The following is a 19,850-nucleotide window of genomic DNA, read 5'->3' on the forward strand; positions in this document are numbered from 1 at the left end:
CCAATTGAAAACATCAGTCAGTGTGTGCAAATTGAAATATTAAACTTTTCACATCAGAGCTGTGAATAAATGTCAACTAACAAATATGAATGTTAATAAAAAAGTAAAAAGTTCTCACATACAGATCAACAAGCTCTCGAGTGTTGCTACTGTTTTACCATCATATTATGCCACAGTCGACTGCTGCTGTAGTATGTGTGGTGGGGGGGAATCAGCCCTGTTTTATCATACTAGATACATTTGAAAGTTCTGTTAAAATGCTACTCTGTGCGGTTGTCAACGGTCTATTAAAACGCATTACATATTAAATTGTTTTTGGTGTTTCCATGTTTTCTATAAAACAAAAATGGAAATTGAGGGGTTATGACGTCATTGGCTGGTGACACAATGACCCTAGTTAAAATTGCTTATTTATGATTTGTTTAATAAGTGTGATTTAGTTTAATCCCCTACATTGTTTATTGTTGCATGAATATATTTGTATTTTTATTTTATTTTATTTGGATTAATGTCTTGTATGGTGGTTTATTTCTCTTTTATAGTATGAATAATATCAATCTCTCAGTCTGTGAGGACTTACAGTTGTGTTTATGTTAGCCTATTTAATTTTAAGATGAAAAATTAAAAAAAAACTTATTTCTCTGGATTTAAACATTCTTCAGAACATTTGGGATAATGTAAGTAGTACAGAAGTCAGCAACAATATATAAAACTGTGCTAGTTTTTTTTAAATATATTTAAATTGTGCCTTTAAATGCTAATTTGGACTAGTCTGTGTCAGTAGAGCGCCCCCTGTAGCATAGAAAAACAGTTCGTCCCAGCTCTACGTCCACCGCGCCCAGCAGGACAGTGCGGCGCAGCTACGTCACTTCCGCTTGTTTGGGAGGCTCGAGGAACGAGGACGCTTCCGTGCATTTCAGATTATTTTGTATTTACTTCGGATGGACCTGTAAAAGTAATAAAAACAAGAATTTTGAGTACTTCAAATAGTCACATGAAGCATCGAGCAGTTCTAAATGTAAACAAAAGTTTAACGGCCCTGTTTCTAATCCTCGAGTAAAAAAACGAAGGAAATAAGTCAGGTAAGTTAAGTTAAACGTTTTTATCTGTTGTTATTGTGGGTCTCTAACCAATTAAACCATTAGCATGCAAGCAAAAAAATAAAAAAAAAAATATTATGTTTAGTTTTAAATGAGAAAGCAAAAGTACGACAGGTAGTGTGGAACTTGATACCACGCTCCTCCAGTAAATTACATGTTAGGATCATAGGTTAGGGTGGAATATTACCACACTAAGTTAAGCAACTTTTTAATCTTCCATTAACGTTAGTTGGTTTCTTATAACTGAGCTTATTTGAACATTCTCCTCTTCCAGGGCTGTGGGACATGAACCACAAGTGAAAACAAGCAGGACCATATGAAACTTCCGCCAGAAGATGGCTACGCCGGCTGTAGTTTCCACGGATGGAGCGAGCTCCAGTAAGAGAGCGTTTTATTTCCTCTTCTTGTTTATGACACATTAGTGTTCGGAGATTAATTTCTTGTGATCTGGATTCAAATAATGAATATCATGCAAAGCAGTCTTGTGTTTTAAAGTAAGAAATGAATAATTAGATTTGTTGAGCCCACGTGGAAGCAATGACAACACAATGCTATTTTTGTTGTTGTTGTTATTGTTATTATTTGGTGAAGATTTTGATGTCTGCTGTCAGGACTTTTCTTTTTGTGCCCTTCAGTTTAGCGTGCAATGGTTTTCTAGTCATTGCATTTAAATATGCATTAATTTTGCAGATATTAAGTAGTTCCCAAAGCTTTTAGTGGCACAGATAAAATATAAATGTTTATTATAATGTTCAGACAAGTGATGTTTGATTTCTAACAAAATTAGATATGAAAAAGTTGCTCACTTTTATTATTATTTAATCAGTGTGGGAATCCGTTTCTGCCATGTGACAAAAAAAAAGTGTAATTGAGAGATTTTATGCCACAATTCAATTCAACAATAAACTCAAAGACATAAACTAAGAATTGCATTACATAAACTCAATTCTAAGAGGAAAAGCAATAATTGTGAAATGTAAAGAATTTCACAATTGTGAGAGAGTCGAAATAGCTTTTTTTTCATGGCAAAAATGGCCTTCCGTATATTAGTGATTGTAGAGTTAGAAAGTTTTCTATGTTTTTTTTAATGACTTTTGTTACTCTTCAGATGTCTTTATTTGGGAGGTTATTCCAGCAGAGAGGTACATGCATGTGTGTAAGCACATGTGGGCCAGTGTTTGCATATGAACTCAGTTTGAACGTAGACTGTCTGTACTACGCCCTTGACTGGGTTGAGCTTGTCTTTATTATTTTGAGTGTAGTAATAGTGTCACCACACACTCAGCTGGTGTGATTGGGTTACAGCGTTTTCCTTGGAAGAACAAAGGAATTGAAACCCAGGTGTCTGTGCATGCTGCATGCTTACACTCATAGTTGTGGTTAACGGCACATCTCAACTCCGTGTGAAAAGCTTTCTTTTGCATTAGCATTTGCATTTATTTTGCATTATATTTGTAGTATAGTTTTTCACACACAAGCAAAAAAAGAAAACCCCCTCAGGCCATTTAAGAGGTAGATGAGTTTGGTTCTTCAACAGAACATTTCTGGCGAAATGTAGCATTACATCAGTTGCTCACCAACGGATCCTCTCTAGTGAATGGGTGCATGAGAATGAGAGTTCAAAAAGCTGATAAATCACTTCACAATAATCCAATTTTGTCATTATAAAATTTGGGTGAAATCACATTAAAATTTTTTATTTTTATTTTGCACTCAATAGGTACAGCTGGAAATCGAAAGATGGCTTCCTCTGAGGTAATTATACGCTTTATTGCTTTAATAATAGCTTCACATTTCTGTGGTTATTGGCCAATTTATTTAGGGCTCCATACTGTAACTGTTTTTCTAATCAGTGCTAGAAAACAACTTAATTTTGTCTACAATGTGATTTGTGGGCTCACTGCCCTCGTCTTTTATTTCTATTTATTTCTCATGAATCTGCACAGCTCTTGATCCGGGTCTTGATTTACATCCATTAAAGTGTTCACATTATATCCTACATAACTTCTGTGCTACAGTGCTTATGTTACTTTATTCTTGAGATTAAGTTGGTTTGTTTTTTGTTGTTGTGTTGAGAATAAACGGTCACATTTTTAAATACAATTACTGATGCTGAAATGTCATAGAATTGCATCGTTGTATAATTTGTTCAAATTGTTTTTAACATCCAAAATAACTGATTAATAACTGAAATATTCTGATGTTTTTGTCTTCTTGTCTGATGTGTTAACTGAGCAATCATATATCTTTCAGCTTCTCAGCATCTCTGGTTCATCCCAGACGAATAAAAAGACCATGGGCCATAGAGGAATTGACCCCACTGGGGAAACCACATATAAAAAGGTACAAGCTGTGGATCTCCAGATTTTATTTCCACATATTGAGTACTGCTGCATATACACTGTAAATACTTTTTGTTTGTAAGAGATGGGAGCAGATCAAACGTCTCAGCAGTTCAGCTTCTAATCTCCGTGTCATGATGCACATTCCTGAATCTGTCAGATCTTCCTGCAACACATAGATTATTATTGTCTTCACTGTTCTTTGTATGGCACCATGAAGAAGATAAACCCTAATAAATGGCATAGGCAGGTACATACAGATAAGACCAGCAAGCCTTGAGTTATTGCTACTCCCTCTCAGTTTTATTAAATCACATCTGTCTTTTGTAGGCCTTCAAACAAGATCTATGTATCAGTGTTATATGTAGGCTAGTTTTAAAATGATCCTGGATTAGTTCCAGAAGAAGTTTCTTTTTATTTTCTGTATTGCACATGAGCATATTCTTATTCTGTTCTTCATGTGCCCCTCATTGGAACTCTTCAGACCACATCATCTGCTCTGAAAGGCGCAATTCAGCTGGGCATCACACACAGTGTGGGAAGCTTGAGCCAGAAGCCAGAAAGAGACGTGCTCATGCAAGACTTCGAAGTGGTAGAAAGCATTTTCTTTCCCAGGTATGTGTGTCTGCATGAAAGTAACCTTGAAGAACCTTTCATTAGTAGTCCCACTGTGTACATAAATGTGCTTGTTTTTGTCTCCCTCTTAGTCAAGGCAGCAGCTCAACTCCAGGTCATCACCATGGTGACTTCAAGTTTAAAACATATGCTCCCATTGCTTTCCGCTACTTCAGAGAGATGTTCGGGATCCGACCTGATGACTACCTGGTAATCTTGTTTGTTCACAAAATAGGATCCCCATGGTTTCCTGGAAAAAATCAGGGAACTTTAAATTAGTTTTTTTTTTATTAGGGGTGGAATTGTCATTGGAATTATTTTTAGGGAAAATATGAATATTCATTTTTTTAATTGGTCTGAAAAATTTAATAAGCTAGAATTTGCTGTTTTGAGTAGAGTTGTTCCGATTCCGATACTAGTATCGGAAATATCTCCGATACCACAACAAATTCTGGCATCGGCATCGGCGAGTACATGAACCCATATACCGATCCGATACCATTTTCTTAAAAAATACCTAGTTATGACCGCAAGCTTTGCCTAACCGCTGCACGGTTCTTCTTCGCTGCTCAAAATGCATTGAAAACACAGGAAGTTGTGCTGTGTTGCCACAAGCAACCCCTGTTTAGAGCAGCGAAGAAGAAATTAAAACGCGTTAGCAGCCCTGATCTATATATGACTGGATCACTCATTACATTCTAAACTGCCAAAAGACAGTGAAGCCGCTTCTATATTATAGATCAGTGGTTAGCAGTATGTCTCTGTAGTACCGGTAGTTACAGACTCTCAAGTATATTCAGTACCGGCAGCTGCGTTCAGTCGCTTCCGTGTAAGTCAAAGCGCAGGGCTCCAGACAGTAGCCGAATATATACTAGTGTCTGTGAATATTAAACTGCAAAATACTATTTAAATATTACTCCCGCAAAATCTACATCTCTGTGGGTGACTGGCACAGATGCGCGAGATCTGTGAGGACACGAACGCATAAACCGTCACTTCATGAGAATTTACCGTTTCATTTGAGAATACTGTCATATCATAAACACAGACACTCAAAGATCTTCATGGCAGCCCATTAAAATAAATGTTTGGTTTACATGAGTAAATTGACAATATAATACTGTCAAATTCATGTTAGATAATAAAAATACTGTAATAAATACAGTAGTTCACCATGTATTTGTTCATGTTTTATTGAGGGATCTGTCTGAAGCACACCATAAAAAGAATTCTAGCAATTTACACAGGGCTAGTAGTATATACAGCTGTATATACAGATACACACCCAGGTATCGGATCAGTACTCGGTATCGGCCGATACCCTGAGCCCAGGAATCGGAATCGGTATCGGGAAGAGAAAAAGGGTATCGGAACATCTCTAGTTTTGAGTTAAACTTCTGGATTCTGAATCGAAAACAATATCTGGAAAAGCCAAAAGCACTTCTCAGTGAAGATTGCATTTAGTTAAATGGACACCTCAAGCCTCCATTCATATGTTAACTGCTATGCATGTGTGTGTTTTCTGCAGTACTCTCTTTGTAATGAACCCCTTATTGAGCTGTCTAATCCTGGAGCGAGCGGGTCTCTCTTCTACGTGTCTAGTGATGATGAGTTTATCATTAAGACGGTACAACACAAAGAGGCGGAATTCTTGCAAACACTCCTGCCTGGCTACTTCATGGTAAGTGTGCATCTCTATATGTTTAAAAAAAAAACATTTTATCATAACATATTAAGCGCAGTAGTTTCCACCACATAATTCACTTTTCATCATCAAGAACCTGAACCAGAACATGCGTACGCTGCTTCCGAAGTTCTACGGCCTCTACTGCGTTCAAGCTGAGGGGAAGAACATCCGAATCGTAGTGATGAACAACCTACTGCCATGCGCTGTACCCATGCACCTTAAATATGACCTGAAGGGCTCGACGTACAAGCGACGTGCTTCACCGAAAGAAAGGGCCAAGGATTTGCCTACATACAAAGACCTAGACTTCATGCAGGACATGCCTGAGGGCATATTTCTGGAGAGTGACCACTACAATGCCCTATGCAGGACTATTCAGAGAGACTGTCGGGTAAGAGTGTGTGTGTTGTAGACTGAAGCTGACATATTGTAAGAGGAAAGAGACGCAAGCAAGGATGGCAGAACATTCTCCTTGAATTTTGCTTACAAACTTTTAATTGTCAGAGTAGTGTTGCTTTAAAGGGGTGGTTGACTGCTTGTTTTTTAAGGCTTGATTGTGTTTATGGGGTGCAGACTAACATGTTAAGTTTTGTAAAAAAAAAAAAAATCTAACAAAAAAAAACATTATTTTTCACATAATTTACCTCTATTCTACACCGCTCTGTTTCTTCTATTTTGAATGCTCCAATCATTTCCTGTTTTTATGTAGCCCCGCCCTCAGAGATATGAGATGGGCTTGGATTGGTTCGCTTGCCCAGTGTGTTGTGATTCGCATCTAGTGCACGTCTAAACGTCACGCCCCTCACCTCAGTTGCATATGCTCCAGTTGTATTGTAAACGATGACATCAATATCGCTGTTCAATTTAAACCCGAATGAGACGCAGATATTAGTGAAGAGGATTGCACACATGGCTCTCAATAGTAGGGCTGGGCGATATATCTAACGATATGATCATGCGCATCTAATCAGTAAAGCTGCTTACGTGATCACCGCTAAAATCGACATCACCTGCTTATAATTGGAGTGGCATTTAATAGACAGAGCCGTAGATTGCTGACCAGCTACGCAATATCGCGTTCATTATCGAAGGCGATTCATCTGCGATAATGAACGCGAGAGTACATGCGAGTGACAGGAAGTAAGTGCACAAGACTGTCCATATCTTAAAAACGCCAAAGCGCCTTGCCCTTGACACACTGAGAACACGCTCCAAAGCAGTATTCAAGGCTAAGTGTATCCCATCATGCATCATGATGTCGAAATAAATTGCAAGATTTTTTGCTAAGAACGCGAGAGATCAAGGAAACCTTTCCAAGTTAAATATTAATAATAATTAGATATTACTTATAATTTGGTAGTAAAACAAAGTACCACATGTTTTATTGGTGCAAAGGTGAGTAGTCTATATTTATTAACTACATAATTTGCAACTGCTTTTTTCACTTAATTAGAAGCACCAGAAATTAAGTGTCTCTCATCAGGTAATACAATTTTTGACAATCACTCGTGGTATTCATCTTCACTTACACACTTGGGCCAAATACAGGAAATATGTCATATAAGTAGTCAAGTGATCAAGTGCAAAGACCGCAAGTGTGGGTATTTGGACAAGGCAGATATCTCAGTTTGCATTGAACTTTCAGCATCGTAATTTTGCAGATATTGTTTATGCTCAAACAGCAACATCACACACTAACTAACGTTTAAAAAGTGAAATCGCCATCAACCACCCTTTTAAGAGACTGATCTGTGCCTTTCACATGATTCAAGCTTCTCATGGTTCACATGGTTTTGCACATTCGTGGTAGCTTACTAAAAAAAAAAACTGTTGTGATTGAATCACTCTAGTTTTGCATCTGCTACATGTGCCTATCTATATTCCTGTATGTTTAGGTACTTCAAAGTTTTAAAATCATGGACTACAGTCTGTTGATGGGTATCCACAACTTGGACTGGGCAGGTGAAGAGGCATCTACTGCGGTTCCTGATACCCAGAAAAAGGCCCAAGGCCAGAAGCCCCTTTACTGTACAGCCATTGAGTCTATTCAAGGAGAATCCAAGGGCAATTCTTCACCACAGCCCTATGAAAGGTTAGTGATCCACCTTTGGCTGGCAAATTGAATCTGCAAAACACCCAGTCGCGAGACTGTCTAAATGTGTATGGTTAAAGAGTCTGTTTTAAAATTTTAGTAAATCATTCAAAAGTTTGGGGTTGGTAAGGACTTTTTTCCACCTTTTTTTTTTTTTGATTAACAGTAACATTGTGCAATTTCAACTTTAAAATACAATTCAATATATTTTCAAATGTAATTTATTCCTGTGATGGCAAACTCAGTTAGCCATTATTTCAGTCTTCAGTGTCACATGCTCCTACAGAAATAATTTACTAATAGGTAGGGATGTAATGAAATTATCAATATTTCGATAGCTAAACTGTCTCAATATTATCATGCTCGCATGACAATACGAAATAATAGGTCTTCTGGGCAAAAAGTGTAGATTTTAAATATATATTTGTTTTGGGCCATTAGCACAGTCTCTGTCAAACAAACTAAAACCAAACTCATTTAATGCACATGCTGTGAATTTAGCGTGTGTTTAGTAATGCAATAGCCACCAGTTAAGCTTTATTTGCATAGCAGATGATTACAGAGTTTCACTAGATTTGTAGCGAGACCTGTTTTTGTAAGCCTGTTTTCACTGAAGCTGGAGTGTTCCTTAAAAATAAAAGCTCTACTGCCGTTTCTCTCAAAATCAAAGCTTAAAAGTGCAGCATGAATTGATGATAGCTAGTGGTTAACGTTGCTGCAGTCCAGTTATATCATATCAAATTTATTCAAAATATCTCTTTCAAGTGTTGAAATTAGGAATGGAATTTCCATACTGTAGTGTAAAGAAAAAAATTCTGTGAATTATTTATTTTAATTTATTTTACAGTGCAATTGTTTTGCAATATATGGCTACTGCTGTCATTGTTGTTATTACTATTCTATAATCATTTGTTTGGATTCCTAAAACACCAGTGTGGATGTAAATTAGACTGAGACAGTATATCAGAAAAATAAAGAGGGTGAGTCTCCTTTAAAGTTTATGTACATGTCAATTTCACTTTTTTCTGACTTAAGTTTTCTCTTAATTTTTTTAACTCTCCAAGTTCATTAGATGTTTCAAAATGTGCAAAATGTAACATTTTTCCCCCAATTCTTCATTTGTCTTTTTTTTCTCTTTAACGATTGTGATAAATACACAGACTTCATATCGCAATAATATTGTGAAATTTTGATATCATTACATAATAGGTTAATTGGCTATTAAGTGACCAGTCAATCAATGTGACACACCTTTGGTGTAGAGCTGCAATTCTATTGTTAATATTATTATTATTACTGTGAAATTATTACTTGTGCTTACACATTTGTTAATGTGTGATATTTGTTCTTTATTTGCAGCATGGGAGGAATCCCAGGATTTAATTCAAAAGGAGAAAAATTGTTGGTTTTCATCGGCATCATTGACGTCCTTCAGTCTTACAGGTAATCTGTATTTCCTTATCTTTGCATTTTTCTCCAAAATAATTTCCTATAATTGGTTAATAACCATGTATGTTTAGGCTGGTGAAGAAGTTGGAGCACTCATGGAAAGCTCTGCTGCATGATGGGGTATGTCTTGTACTTTATATCAAACATTGCATGAAGACTAACTATACAAATGTATATTGTGTGTTTTATATTGTATTTTTTCTTTCTCCACTATTTTCTTTTTCCTCTGCAGGACACTGTGTCTGTGCACCGGCCAAGTTTCTATGCAGATCGTTTCCAGAAGTTTATGTGCAGTACAGTCTTCAAAAGACCTATGTGTAAGTTTTATAGTCAATTTGAAACCTCTGCAACGGATGCATTAAAGGGCTAATCATGCATTCATTTTTTTATTCTTCTATTAGTGAAAACGTCTCCCTCAAAGAAAAGTCGAGGAGGAATTGTGGGAAATGGAGGGAAGAAGTCAAACATTTCAGTGTCTGGACTATCACAACAGCTGTCCCTTCCTCTAGCAGCAGAACAAACACAGCCACAACAGACTATAGCGCAGCTGTGCAGCAGTGGAGCTGTGTCCCTCGCCCCAGACACTCAAGGAGACAGCGGTACGACAAGAAATTGAGCGATAGGAGGGAAATGGAAAGGATAAGCAGGATAGCCTACCTAGCTTGTGCTTCCCAATATCATTCTCTCGTGATAAGAATATCTTCTAAATGCCTTGAATGTAAATCATTAGCCATGTTTGTAAACTGGATAAGATTGCTCAAGGAAATCTTCTTTGAGTTTCCTCATTGATTCAGTGTTAATACTAAAATGTTGGCATCACAACAGTATATTGTAAATTATGAAAAATGTATACTTGTTTTAAGATTACATTTAAGTGTTTTTAAATTTAGTTTATAAAGTTCATGTAATAAGGCAAAAGGTAATATACATGTATATACAGAGGAAACGAGCATGCAAAATTAGTCAGTGTGATTTTTTTTTTTTCTATCTTTTTGCAAACAATTCATGTATGCATGCATATGTTGTTTTTAGACTTTTTTTTTTTTTCTACCGAAATATCAGAAATAATCCTCTCTGCCCCTGCAAGATCATGTCCACATTGCTTTCACTTTTTAATGCAACGGCTATATACCAAAATCCAGTCAACAACCTATTACTATTATACGTCAAAATACAGGAGAAAAATTCCTTTCCATTTCATTGCAAAATTGAATGTCTACTGATATATTAGAAGAAAATATTAAATATTAGCTTAATATGAAACTGATATGTTGTGCATCTCTTAACTATTATTTTCATGATTGCTAATAACCATTTCCTCTGTGCAGAGTTTACTTTTTGCATTCAGGCTGTTTGAGGGTCTTAATTCTTAGGCCAGGGTTGCTTAACTTGTCCTCGAGAGAATGGAAAGCATTGTTTATACTATGCTTTGATATCAATGCTAGCAGAGATTGCATAATAACTTTGTGTAGTTATTAGTCAGATGCCCTTGTGTGCTGATAGCAGAGCAAATAATAGCTGTAAGCGTCTGCCCCCTACAGCACATGCATGGACAATGTCAGCATTGGAATCTATAAAGCCTTCAGTTCTGAGGTTCATGCAGTTGAATCATCTGACATTTTAGAAGCCTAAATTGAGTCATCAGCTAGTAGTGAAAGGCAGTTTAGTAGTTTAGTCTTTCCTGTCATTGTTCATTTCAAATCATCATTGACTAAGGAGCGCTTTCTCTTTTTTTTTCATTTTTCAGGTGTGCAAACTGCTCGTCCTGACCTGCTCCCACAGCAACTGAATGAAGATGAGATCACGAGTAGCTCAGCTGATACGACCCTGTCAGCAACCTCTCCTGGAAGCTTTCAGACCTCAAACACACTAGCCCTGAGGTAGGTGCTCTTAACAAGATTTGGTTGAATTTGTAGAAAACAAAAAAAGTCTAGCTACTACTAATAATACTATGTCTATGACATACTGATGCACACTGTGTTTTCACACATAATAAACATTTACTGACATTTCTGTTGATTCAAGTACATTTCATTCCCAGTCGTAGCAGTATAGCTGCCCAGTCATCAGGGGAAAGCTTTGACGCGGAAGCTATTTCACTCAGTGAGATTGTTCCTCAGACAAGCACGTCAGAAGTAAGAGACATTTTGTTCTGGGCTGCAATCTGTGTCAGTGTAGACTAAACAGTCACACTTGATATTTTAGGAGTGTTTTAAATGTCCTGCAGCAATGGTTCTTAAATAGTTGGTTGCAATTGCGAACCATTATGATTGACTTATAAAACTGTTCATATTAATAATTTTGCATATTGTTCAGGCTATGCATGGTAATATTAATACAATTTAATGTTTGATTTTAAGACTTTTTGGGTCACCACTTGATCGCTATTAAAATCTGAAAATATTTGGCCAATGCTACTCTTGCTATTCATGCTAACAGATACAAAATGTGAAATGAAAGGTTCTCTTTGTCTTCAATGCATGCACATTTACAAATCCTTGATTGCAATGTGATCTTTGTATCATTTAGTAGCCCTTGTATGCCGATAACAGGAAATGAGAGCTGCCTTTCACAGAGCATGCATTGCTGGATTACTCGTCTTAGTCATTCCACTCTGTTTTGCAGAAGTTTAATTTATTCTTTCTCTTGCTATTGCAGTGAAAGGCTTTGGATGAACAAGATAAAATAAAGCCCTCAAGGACAAAGATGCACTCTCTTTTAAGGACATCAGAACATAAAGAAAGAGAAAACATAAGTAAGATGGACTTGCTATAAACACCTGGGGAAGTGGAAACCAGAGAATGTGGATCACAAAACAGAGTAGTGCACATGTTCATAAAACTGTAAAGACATAAGGATAATGATATTCTCCCTGTTTTTTATATATGTATTTTTTTGGATGTCAACAGTACAGCATCCAATACTGCTGCTATGAAATGAAACCAAAAGAAGATGCCACTGTAGTACCTCAACAGTGTGATATCACTGTTCTCAAACAGTGCCATATTTACAGGAACTCCCAGATCCTGATGATGTTAACAGCAGAGGGAAAGTGATGAACTTCATGTGACTTGCTCTTGGAGAGCAAACAGGTCTTTTGAGTACCTCTGTGAGTTTTCTAGTGGTCTTCATTTGACCATGCATCTTTTTTTTTCTCTTAGTTTGCCTAGAAGATGAATCTACAGGAGTCATGATATTTACTTTGCTAAGGGACAAAAAGAAATTAGGTTGATTTTGAGTTTTTATTGCCTATTTCAAAGATATTTTAATAATATGGCAAGATTATATATATATAAAAAAAACGTAGGATGAGTGAAGCCAGATCAGGTTGCCTGAACAATCACGTAATAAGACACTTTTCAAATCTATAAAATGTATTCGACTTGGTTTTATGAATCGATTCGATTGCAGTACTGTGATATTGTATTGGATATTTAAATGTGCCTTAATCACAAGAATTATTTTGCCTTGTCATGAACGGGAAGCCTTTTACCATGCATGATGACTGTGAGTAAACCGTGCACAATTGCATGGTCTCCTCAAGTGTGGAAAAAAAAATCTGTCAGTTGATTTGACTATTATCATATACTTATTTAAAAAAAAAATGTTTGGAGCTTGCCAAGAAAATGGTTTTCCTAGTTTTATTTTCTTTACTTTGTTTGTGAGAGATAGCAAGAGCAAGAGAAACAAAAGCAAACGGTAAATAGATACCACATATTAAAGACCAAATTCAGTATGTCGGCAGGTGGGACAATTTTTGTATTTTATTTGGCATTGAATTTAAAATAGTTGTTTTTTATTGTTTTTTTTAGAGATGAAATCAAGTTCAATTAAATCCGAAACCAAAACCTTTTTCATTATTTTTTTAATATGTTCATGTTAATCAGCAAGTCTGAATGCTGAGACATTGGCAATGAATATCCAAATAGTTTTTTTTTTCTGTGACAATTTTTATAAACAAAAGAAACATTCCTGTACAAAGTCATATTTATTTGGATGTTTGCATGTAATTTATTTCTTTATCTCTACTTCTAAAGTGTTTGATACTCGATGGCTGTGTAAATTTGTTTAGGAACCTGAATGCTTTTATTTTTTTTACTGTACACTCACGATCTGGGATTCTTGTGCAATTGCTGTTTATTCTGAAAATGCTGCCTTCATTCTTGTAGTCTTATAAAACTGAGAATGGTGTTTAGTAGTAGCTTTAAATGAAAATATTCCTCACTCTCGCAATGACATATTACTGCTCTCTTCCAAAAGATATTAAGACTTGGAGTCGAAAATATTACAACATTTCGTGCTGTATGCAAATGAATGAAATAAACAAAACTGAAATAGTAATGGAGTGTCTATTTATACATGTGATTGGGATAATCATCACTAAAATAGAGGTTCATCTAAAACGGGTGCCCAATAGATGGATGGGGAGGGTGGGATAACTTTAAAATATTATATTCATTAATGTTGTGACTAATATGTTAAATGATGTTAAAATATAAACCGAAAACACCATCTGTCTGAGTATTCTGTGATGTTCTGTTTCTGAGCAGCAAACCATTCCTGTGAATTTTTGCACATTGCTATTCTTGTTGTGATATAGTGAATAGTTTTGCAGCCCTGCAACAGTAATTTTTCCACAGTAGGGGAAAGTGGGGTAAGATGACCAATTTGTTACTTATGTGGTCCTCAAGATAAAGGGAAATGACACAGGGGTAGGCCTACAATAAAAGTATCTAAATTAATTTCAGAATGTTTCCTATAATTTTAAATTATCAGAATGTATGACAAAGTTCTAAAAATGCTTTCTTATAAAAAAAAGTTTATGTGGCTCAATTTGCCCCAGTGTGGGGGTAAGTTGACCCAAGTCAGTGGGTAAGATGCACCATCTGAGTATAAATTGACCATCTGACTGAATCTGATTCGAGCCCATGTGAAATATTAAAGGGTTAGTTCACCGAAAAATGTCATTAATAACTCACCCTCATGTCATTCCAAACCCGTAAAACCTCCATTCATCTTCGGAACACAGTTAAATATATTTTAGATTTAGTCCGAGAGCTCTCTGTCCCTCCATTGAAACTGTGTGTATGGTATACTGTCCATGTCCAGAAAGGTAAGTAGTCCATGTGACATCAGAGGGTCACTTAGAATTTGTTGAAGCATCGAAAATACATTTTGGTCCAAAAATAACAAAACTATGACTTTATTCAATATTGTCTTCTCTTCCGTGTCTGTTGTGAGAGCGTTCAAAAAAAAGCATTTTGTGATATCCGGTTCACGAACGAATCATTCGATGCAAGAGAGAACTGAAGATGAACACCGAGCCAGATAACAAATGAATGATTGACTCGTTCTCGAGTCAAGAACCGGTTGCCACGGTTTTCAGATCACCAGTAGTGATGGGAAGTTTGGTTCTTTTCCGCAAACCAAACTTTGATGATGTTTTTCTTTCCTTTCTGGACAGGGACAGTATACCGTACACACAGTTTCAATGGAGGGACAGAAAGCTCTTGGACTAAATCTAAAATATCTTAAACTGTGTTCCAAAGATGAGTCATCAATTACATCATTTTAATTTTTCGCTGAACCCTTTAAGATAATTTACCTCTTTTAAAACTAATTTAATAATCTTTTATTTTTTTTCATACGGTCATATTTCTTTTCTTTAAATGAACTTTTATCTTCCCAAAAACAGACTAAACAGAGAGTTTGTTGAGTAAACAAATAAAAGACTACAGGTGGAAAGATATAGCTGATTTTAATGTGATGAAAAGCATCTTCTGGTTCTAAAGGATTTGATGCATTTGTGCACTGTCCCTATTAAATAAACTACAAAAGAAATATTTTGAGTGTGAAAATTTTGACAATTGTAATGTTTGGTGTGAACTATCCCTTCAGTCCACATCTTCAGCAACGCGAACTCCCACCACATGTGGGCGCGACAAATAAATGTCTACACCGCGTCCTGTAACAGAAGAAGCTACGGATCCGTCAGCCAATCAGCTTTGCTGTTACAAATCTCGTCAGTGTGCTACATCTGTAAGCCAATCAGCGACGCCGTGACTTTGGGAAACGGACTAGAGGATTTCCAAGATGGGGCTCGAAAGTACTATGGTCTGGTAAGAAATAAATAAACGCGTTGTTTTAAATATATTTGCACTTTTTACATAGTTAATACTGCTCATAATTACTGTAAATAGATAGGTTTTTCGTTCTGTCACACTTTTGAGGCGATAGATGAGAACAACTAAGAGAATTCAGTAGTCGGTTTCTGATTACAATGACATTCTCCTGAGTCATAATTCAGCACGGAGCTCTGCCATAAAGAAACGGACCACTAACACAAAAACAGATTTATGAACCATAAACAATCATCTCTTATTAGTGATCTCAGTTTGGTAGAGTCTTATTTAGTCTTCTAGAACTGTCATGAAGCGATACTGGTTGTGTCTCAGACACGAGTGAGCAGAATTATTAGTAAAACGCCCTCCAAAGATGTCTGGATAGGCAGCTCACTTGGTATTGATTCACGGACATTTATCTAAAGCAGTTTTCCACTGCTGAAATCCAGTTTACCTACTCTGTCTGTTAAGTAAATATAACCACCAAGTGCTAGAGTTAATTTTTTTAATCTCTTGCAAATGTCAGCACTAAGTTTATGTTTTTGCACTTGTATAAATTGAATGGAAACATGCTGATTGTCTTCACGTGTTAACAGTGTGGACAACAGTGAGTACATGAGGAATGGAGATTTCCTGCCTACCAGATTGCAGGCACAGCAGGATGCTGTCAACATCGTCTGCCACTCAAAGACCCGTAGTAACCCAGAGAACAATGTGGGTTTAATCACAATGGCAAAGTATGTATGTCGGTGTTGTATTTTATTTCATACATGTGAGATATTTCAGTCAATGATGTTGTTTACATGTAATAACACATGTTTTGGTTTGGTGCAGCAATTGTGAGGTCCTCACCACTTTGACAGCAGACACAGGCCGCATTCTCTCAAAGCTTCATGCAGTTCAGCCACTGGGAACGATCTCCTTCTGCACTAGCATACGAGTGGCACATGTACGTACTTTCATAGATGGCTAAATTGATAGTTTACTCAAAGATAGTTCATTTTGTGTTCCATAGAGGAAAGAAGTTGATACAATATTTTGAAAATTACTTTTAAAAAAAAGTTAAAGTTGTATTTTAATCTGCTTACATTTACATTTGTGTATGTTTGCATCTAGTTGGCACTAAAGCATAGACAAGGCAAGAACCACAAGATGAGGATTGTTGCTTTTGTGGGCAGCCCAGTAGAGGACAACGAAAAAGATGTACGTTTATTTATTGTTGTAGTTTTATTGTTCATGAATGACAAATACTTTTCATCTTTCATTATCAGTCAGTTGTGAATATTTTGGGTTATACAATTTACTACTTTTTTTTCCAGCTGGTAAAGTTGGCAAAGCGGTTGAAAAAAGAAAAGGTCAATGTAGATGTGATCAATTTTGGAGAAGAGGTAACTGGCATGAAACATTTCTTTTGACCACTTTAAAATCTTTCCGATTTCCTTGCTTTGATTTTCCACTTTCTCTCTTTTAATCACTCTGTTCAGGAAGTGAACACAGAGAAACTGACTGCATTTGTGAACACTCTGAATGGAAAGGAGGGCACTGGTTCTCATCTGGTCACAGTGCCCCCTGGGCCCAGTCTGGCTGATGCCCTTCTGTCTTCTCCCATCTTGGCTGGTGATGGTGGCACCATAATGGGCCTGGGTCCAAGTGACTTTGAGTTTGGAGTGGACCCCAGTGCAGACCCAGAACTGGCCCTGGTAAGATACAAATTCATCTTTTGTATAACTGCCCTGAAGAAAGGGTCCATAAACTCAACAGGTGAACTGTATCATTTATTTTAATTTGAAACTACAGATATTTATTGAAGTTGCTCTTGATCCACAGGCTCTGCGTGTGTCTATGGAGGAACAAAGGCAGAGGCAGGAAGAGGAGGCTCGAAGGGTGGCCACCCAATCAGCAGCTGAGGCTGGCATTCCCACCTCAACCGCTGATGGTAGGGATGTGTGTAAATGCTTAAAATAGTGAAGGATGATAAGTATAGAGGCTCTGGGCTACCACTGGGTAGACTGCAGGTTTCAACATTTTAAAGGGGGGGTGAAATGCTCGTTTTCACTCAGTATCCTGTTAATCTTGAGTACCTATAGAGTAGTACTGCATCCTTCATAACTCCAAAAAGTCTTTAGTTTTATTATATTCATAAGAGAAAGATAGTCTGGACCGATTTTTCCCGGAAAAACACGACAGGCTGGAGGCGTGACGTGTGGGCGGAGCTAAAGAATCACGAGCGCAAGTAGGCTTTTGCGTTGAGAGCGTTTGGAAGCTGTGACACAGATCCAGAGGCTGAAATTTAACAAGAGCAGCATCAGCAAACGACGTCTCTATGTGATATGTACTAAAACTGTATATATTTGCTTAGCGGTTTTGGAAAATGACTAAGTTCCACTTTATGTCGCCTTTTCTTTTTCTTTTTTTTTAAGCTGTACATGTGGAAAGTGCAGTTTGAAGACAACATCGCATGTTGTTTACTTGATGTGCTTACGCGCCGGATAAGAGATATTTGAAGCAGTTTTACTCACCGCCTGCGGTTCCAACACACGATCGTGACCCTTTTTCGTTGGGACTGCATTATCCTTAAGAAATAAACGATGTGCAAATCCAGCGTCAAACTGGGCCTTGTTTGTAAAACAAGCATCTTCGAAATGCAGGGAACAAACAAAAACACTTGCACAACTCCGTTGATGCTCTGTAAAAATAAACTCCATCCACTGGTCCCTTAATACTGTTTTTTTTTTTTGGTAATCTGTGCAGGGTTGTCTTGCCCTGGCAACCAAAAACACACTTCTTTTGTGACATTTTGCGACGCTCTCGCTCTGATCAGTGAATGTCTGTTGTGCTCTCAGTGCTGTGCTATACGGGAGCGTGCGCTCTTCCGGCAGACGTGCCCTCAGGACCCATATAAGGAAATTCCGCTCCATCTAACGTCACACAGAGCCATACTCGAAAAAACTTTCAGAAACTTGTGACAAACTGGAAGAGGTATTTTTGGAACAGAAATACTCCTTCAAACGTACAACTTAATTTTTGAAACTTTGTCCATGTTTAGCATGGGCATCCAACTCTTTAACAGTGTAAAAAACTCAGTATGCATGAAATAGCATTTCACCCCCCCTTTAAGGATTGCATATTAGGTCTTTCTGGTTAGTATGACTCTGTTAGCCACTGCTGGTAGATGCTGGTACTAAACGATCTTTCACACTTTTGTAGTCTTTCATGATGACTTTAACATGGTCCTAATTCTGAACAACCTTTTCATGTATTGATTAATTTGCGTAGCATGTTTATTTTCAAGTAGTAAAATTGCCCTGATGTCTGTTTTTTTTTTTTTTATTAAACAGATTTTCAGTCTTTGGTTATGTACTGTTTAGTTGATTCCCATTGCAAGACCAAGTCCTGATTTTCTGTGCCCCTTTTGTTCTCCCCTTCAGAATCAGAAGAAGCTCTTCTGAAGATATCTGCCTCTCAGCCTGAGAGCAGTGTGGTAGCACTTCCAGACTTCAGCAGCATGACAGAAGAAGAGCAGATAGCCTATGCTATGCAGATGTCCCTGGCAGGTGGAGGTTTGTGCCTCCCCATTGTACCTTCTTAGCCTTCAAATATGCTCTGTGTTTGACATAGTATGCAATATTGACCATTATACCTCTTATGTAAGAATTCGGAGAATCAATGGATACGGGAGCTCCAATGGACACTGCGGAATCTAAGGTATTTAAAATATCTGCTGGGATCACAAGTCACATGATACTGTGAAAGTAAATTTCAAATTGGCTTTTATTTTAAAGGGTCAAATTGCTGAGCAGTTTTTGTTCATAATATATTTTGCACCCGTGAACATTGTTCCCTTATATTCCCTGCTGACTTGTCTTTTCTTTTGCACTTTTTAACTGATTCTACAGGAAGAGGATGATTATGATGTAATGCAGGACCCAGATTTCCTCCAGAGTGTTCTGGAGAATCTACCCGGTGTTGATCCCAACAATGAGGCCATACGTAATGCCATGGGCTCCCTAGCCTCTCAAAGTGGTAACAAACAAGAGGGGAAAAAAGATGATGAGAAGAAGAAATAAATTCAAGTGTCCTGTGATTGATGCAAAAGCGGTTTGACATGTGAAATGTGTTCATTCAAAAAGTGACCATAAGAAGTCCTTATAAAAGCAGTTTTAGATGCATATGGAGTTGCTAAGACATTCACTATTAAATTACTGCAATGTTGTGTGGTACCTTAAAAATTCACACGTAGCTTGCTTTTAATCTTTTCCCCCTTCTGCTCTGTGCACGATTGATTGAATATTTGATAAAACCATGCAAAACATGTAATCTGAACGTTTCTTCTTTATCGATTGCCATTAAAACACATTAAAACTGGTCACAAGTCTTACAGTTTGTTATTTTGCTTAGAAACACATTTTACCTTGGTTTGTCAATAGGAGTTTTGACCATATT

The 19,850-nt window shown here is 37.1% G+C and overlaps 2 protein-coding genes across 2 annotated transcripts; both read left to right on the forward strand.

Moving 5' to 3' along the window:
* The first annotated feature begins 833 nt into the window (after window positions 1-833).
* Window positions 834-13,626, forward strand: pip5k1aa (phosphatidylinositol-4-phosphate 5-kinase, type I, alpha, a). The gene is made up of 16 exons (XM_052584702.1): window positions 834-1,082; window positions 1,375-1,478; window positions 2,821-2,855; window positions 3,354-3,443; window positions 3,927-4,057; window positions 4,150-4,267; window positions 5,586-5,738; window positions 5,836-6,135; window positions 7,640-7,836; window positions 9,196-9,279; window positions 9,357-9,405; window positions 9,518-9,602; window positions 9,687-9,884; window positions 11,033-11,165; window positions 11,327-11,420; window positions 11,944-13,626. Exons 2-16 carry the CDS (start codon window positions 1,436-1,438, stop codon window positions 11,944-11,946), a joined length of 1,713 nt encoding a protein of 570 aa, XP_052440662.1. The 5' UTR covers window positions 834-1,082; window positions 1,375-1,435; the 3' UTR covers window positions 11,947-13,626.
* Window positions 13,627-15,255: 1,629 nt separating this feature from the next.
* psmd4a (proteasome 26S subunit ubiquitin receptor, non-ATPase 4a) lies at window positions 15,256-19,779 on the forward strand. Its single transcript, XM_052584377.1, has 10 exons — window positions 15,256-15,404; window positions 16,004-16,144; window positions 16,242-16,356; window positions 16,524-16,610; window positions 16,727-16,795; window positions 16,892-17,107; window positions 17,235-17,343; window positions 18,836-18,967; window positions 19,060-19,112; window positions 19,304-19,779. The coding sequence occupies exons 1-10, from the start codon at window positions 15,379-15,381 to the stop codon at window positions 19,472-19,474; spliced, it is 1,119 nt and encodes a 372-aa protein (XP_052440337.1). The 5' UTR covers window positions 15,256-15,378; the 3' UTR covers window positions 19,475-19,779.
* The last annotated feature ends 71 nt before the right edge of the window (window positions 19,780-19,850 follow it).

This window comes from Carassius gibelio, chromosome B19, assembly GCF_023724105.1.
Source record: "Carassius gibelio isolate Cgi1373 ecotype wild population from Czech Republic chromosome B19, carGib1.2-hapl.c, whole genome shotgun sequence".
NCBI lineage: Eukaryota > Metazoa > Chordata > Actinopteri > Cypriniformes > Cyprinidae > Carassius > Carassius gibelio.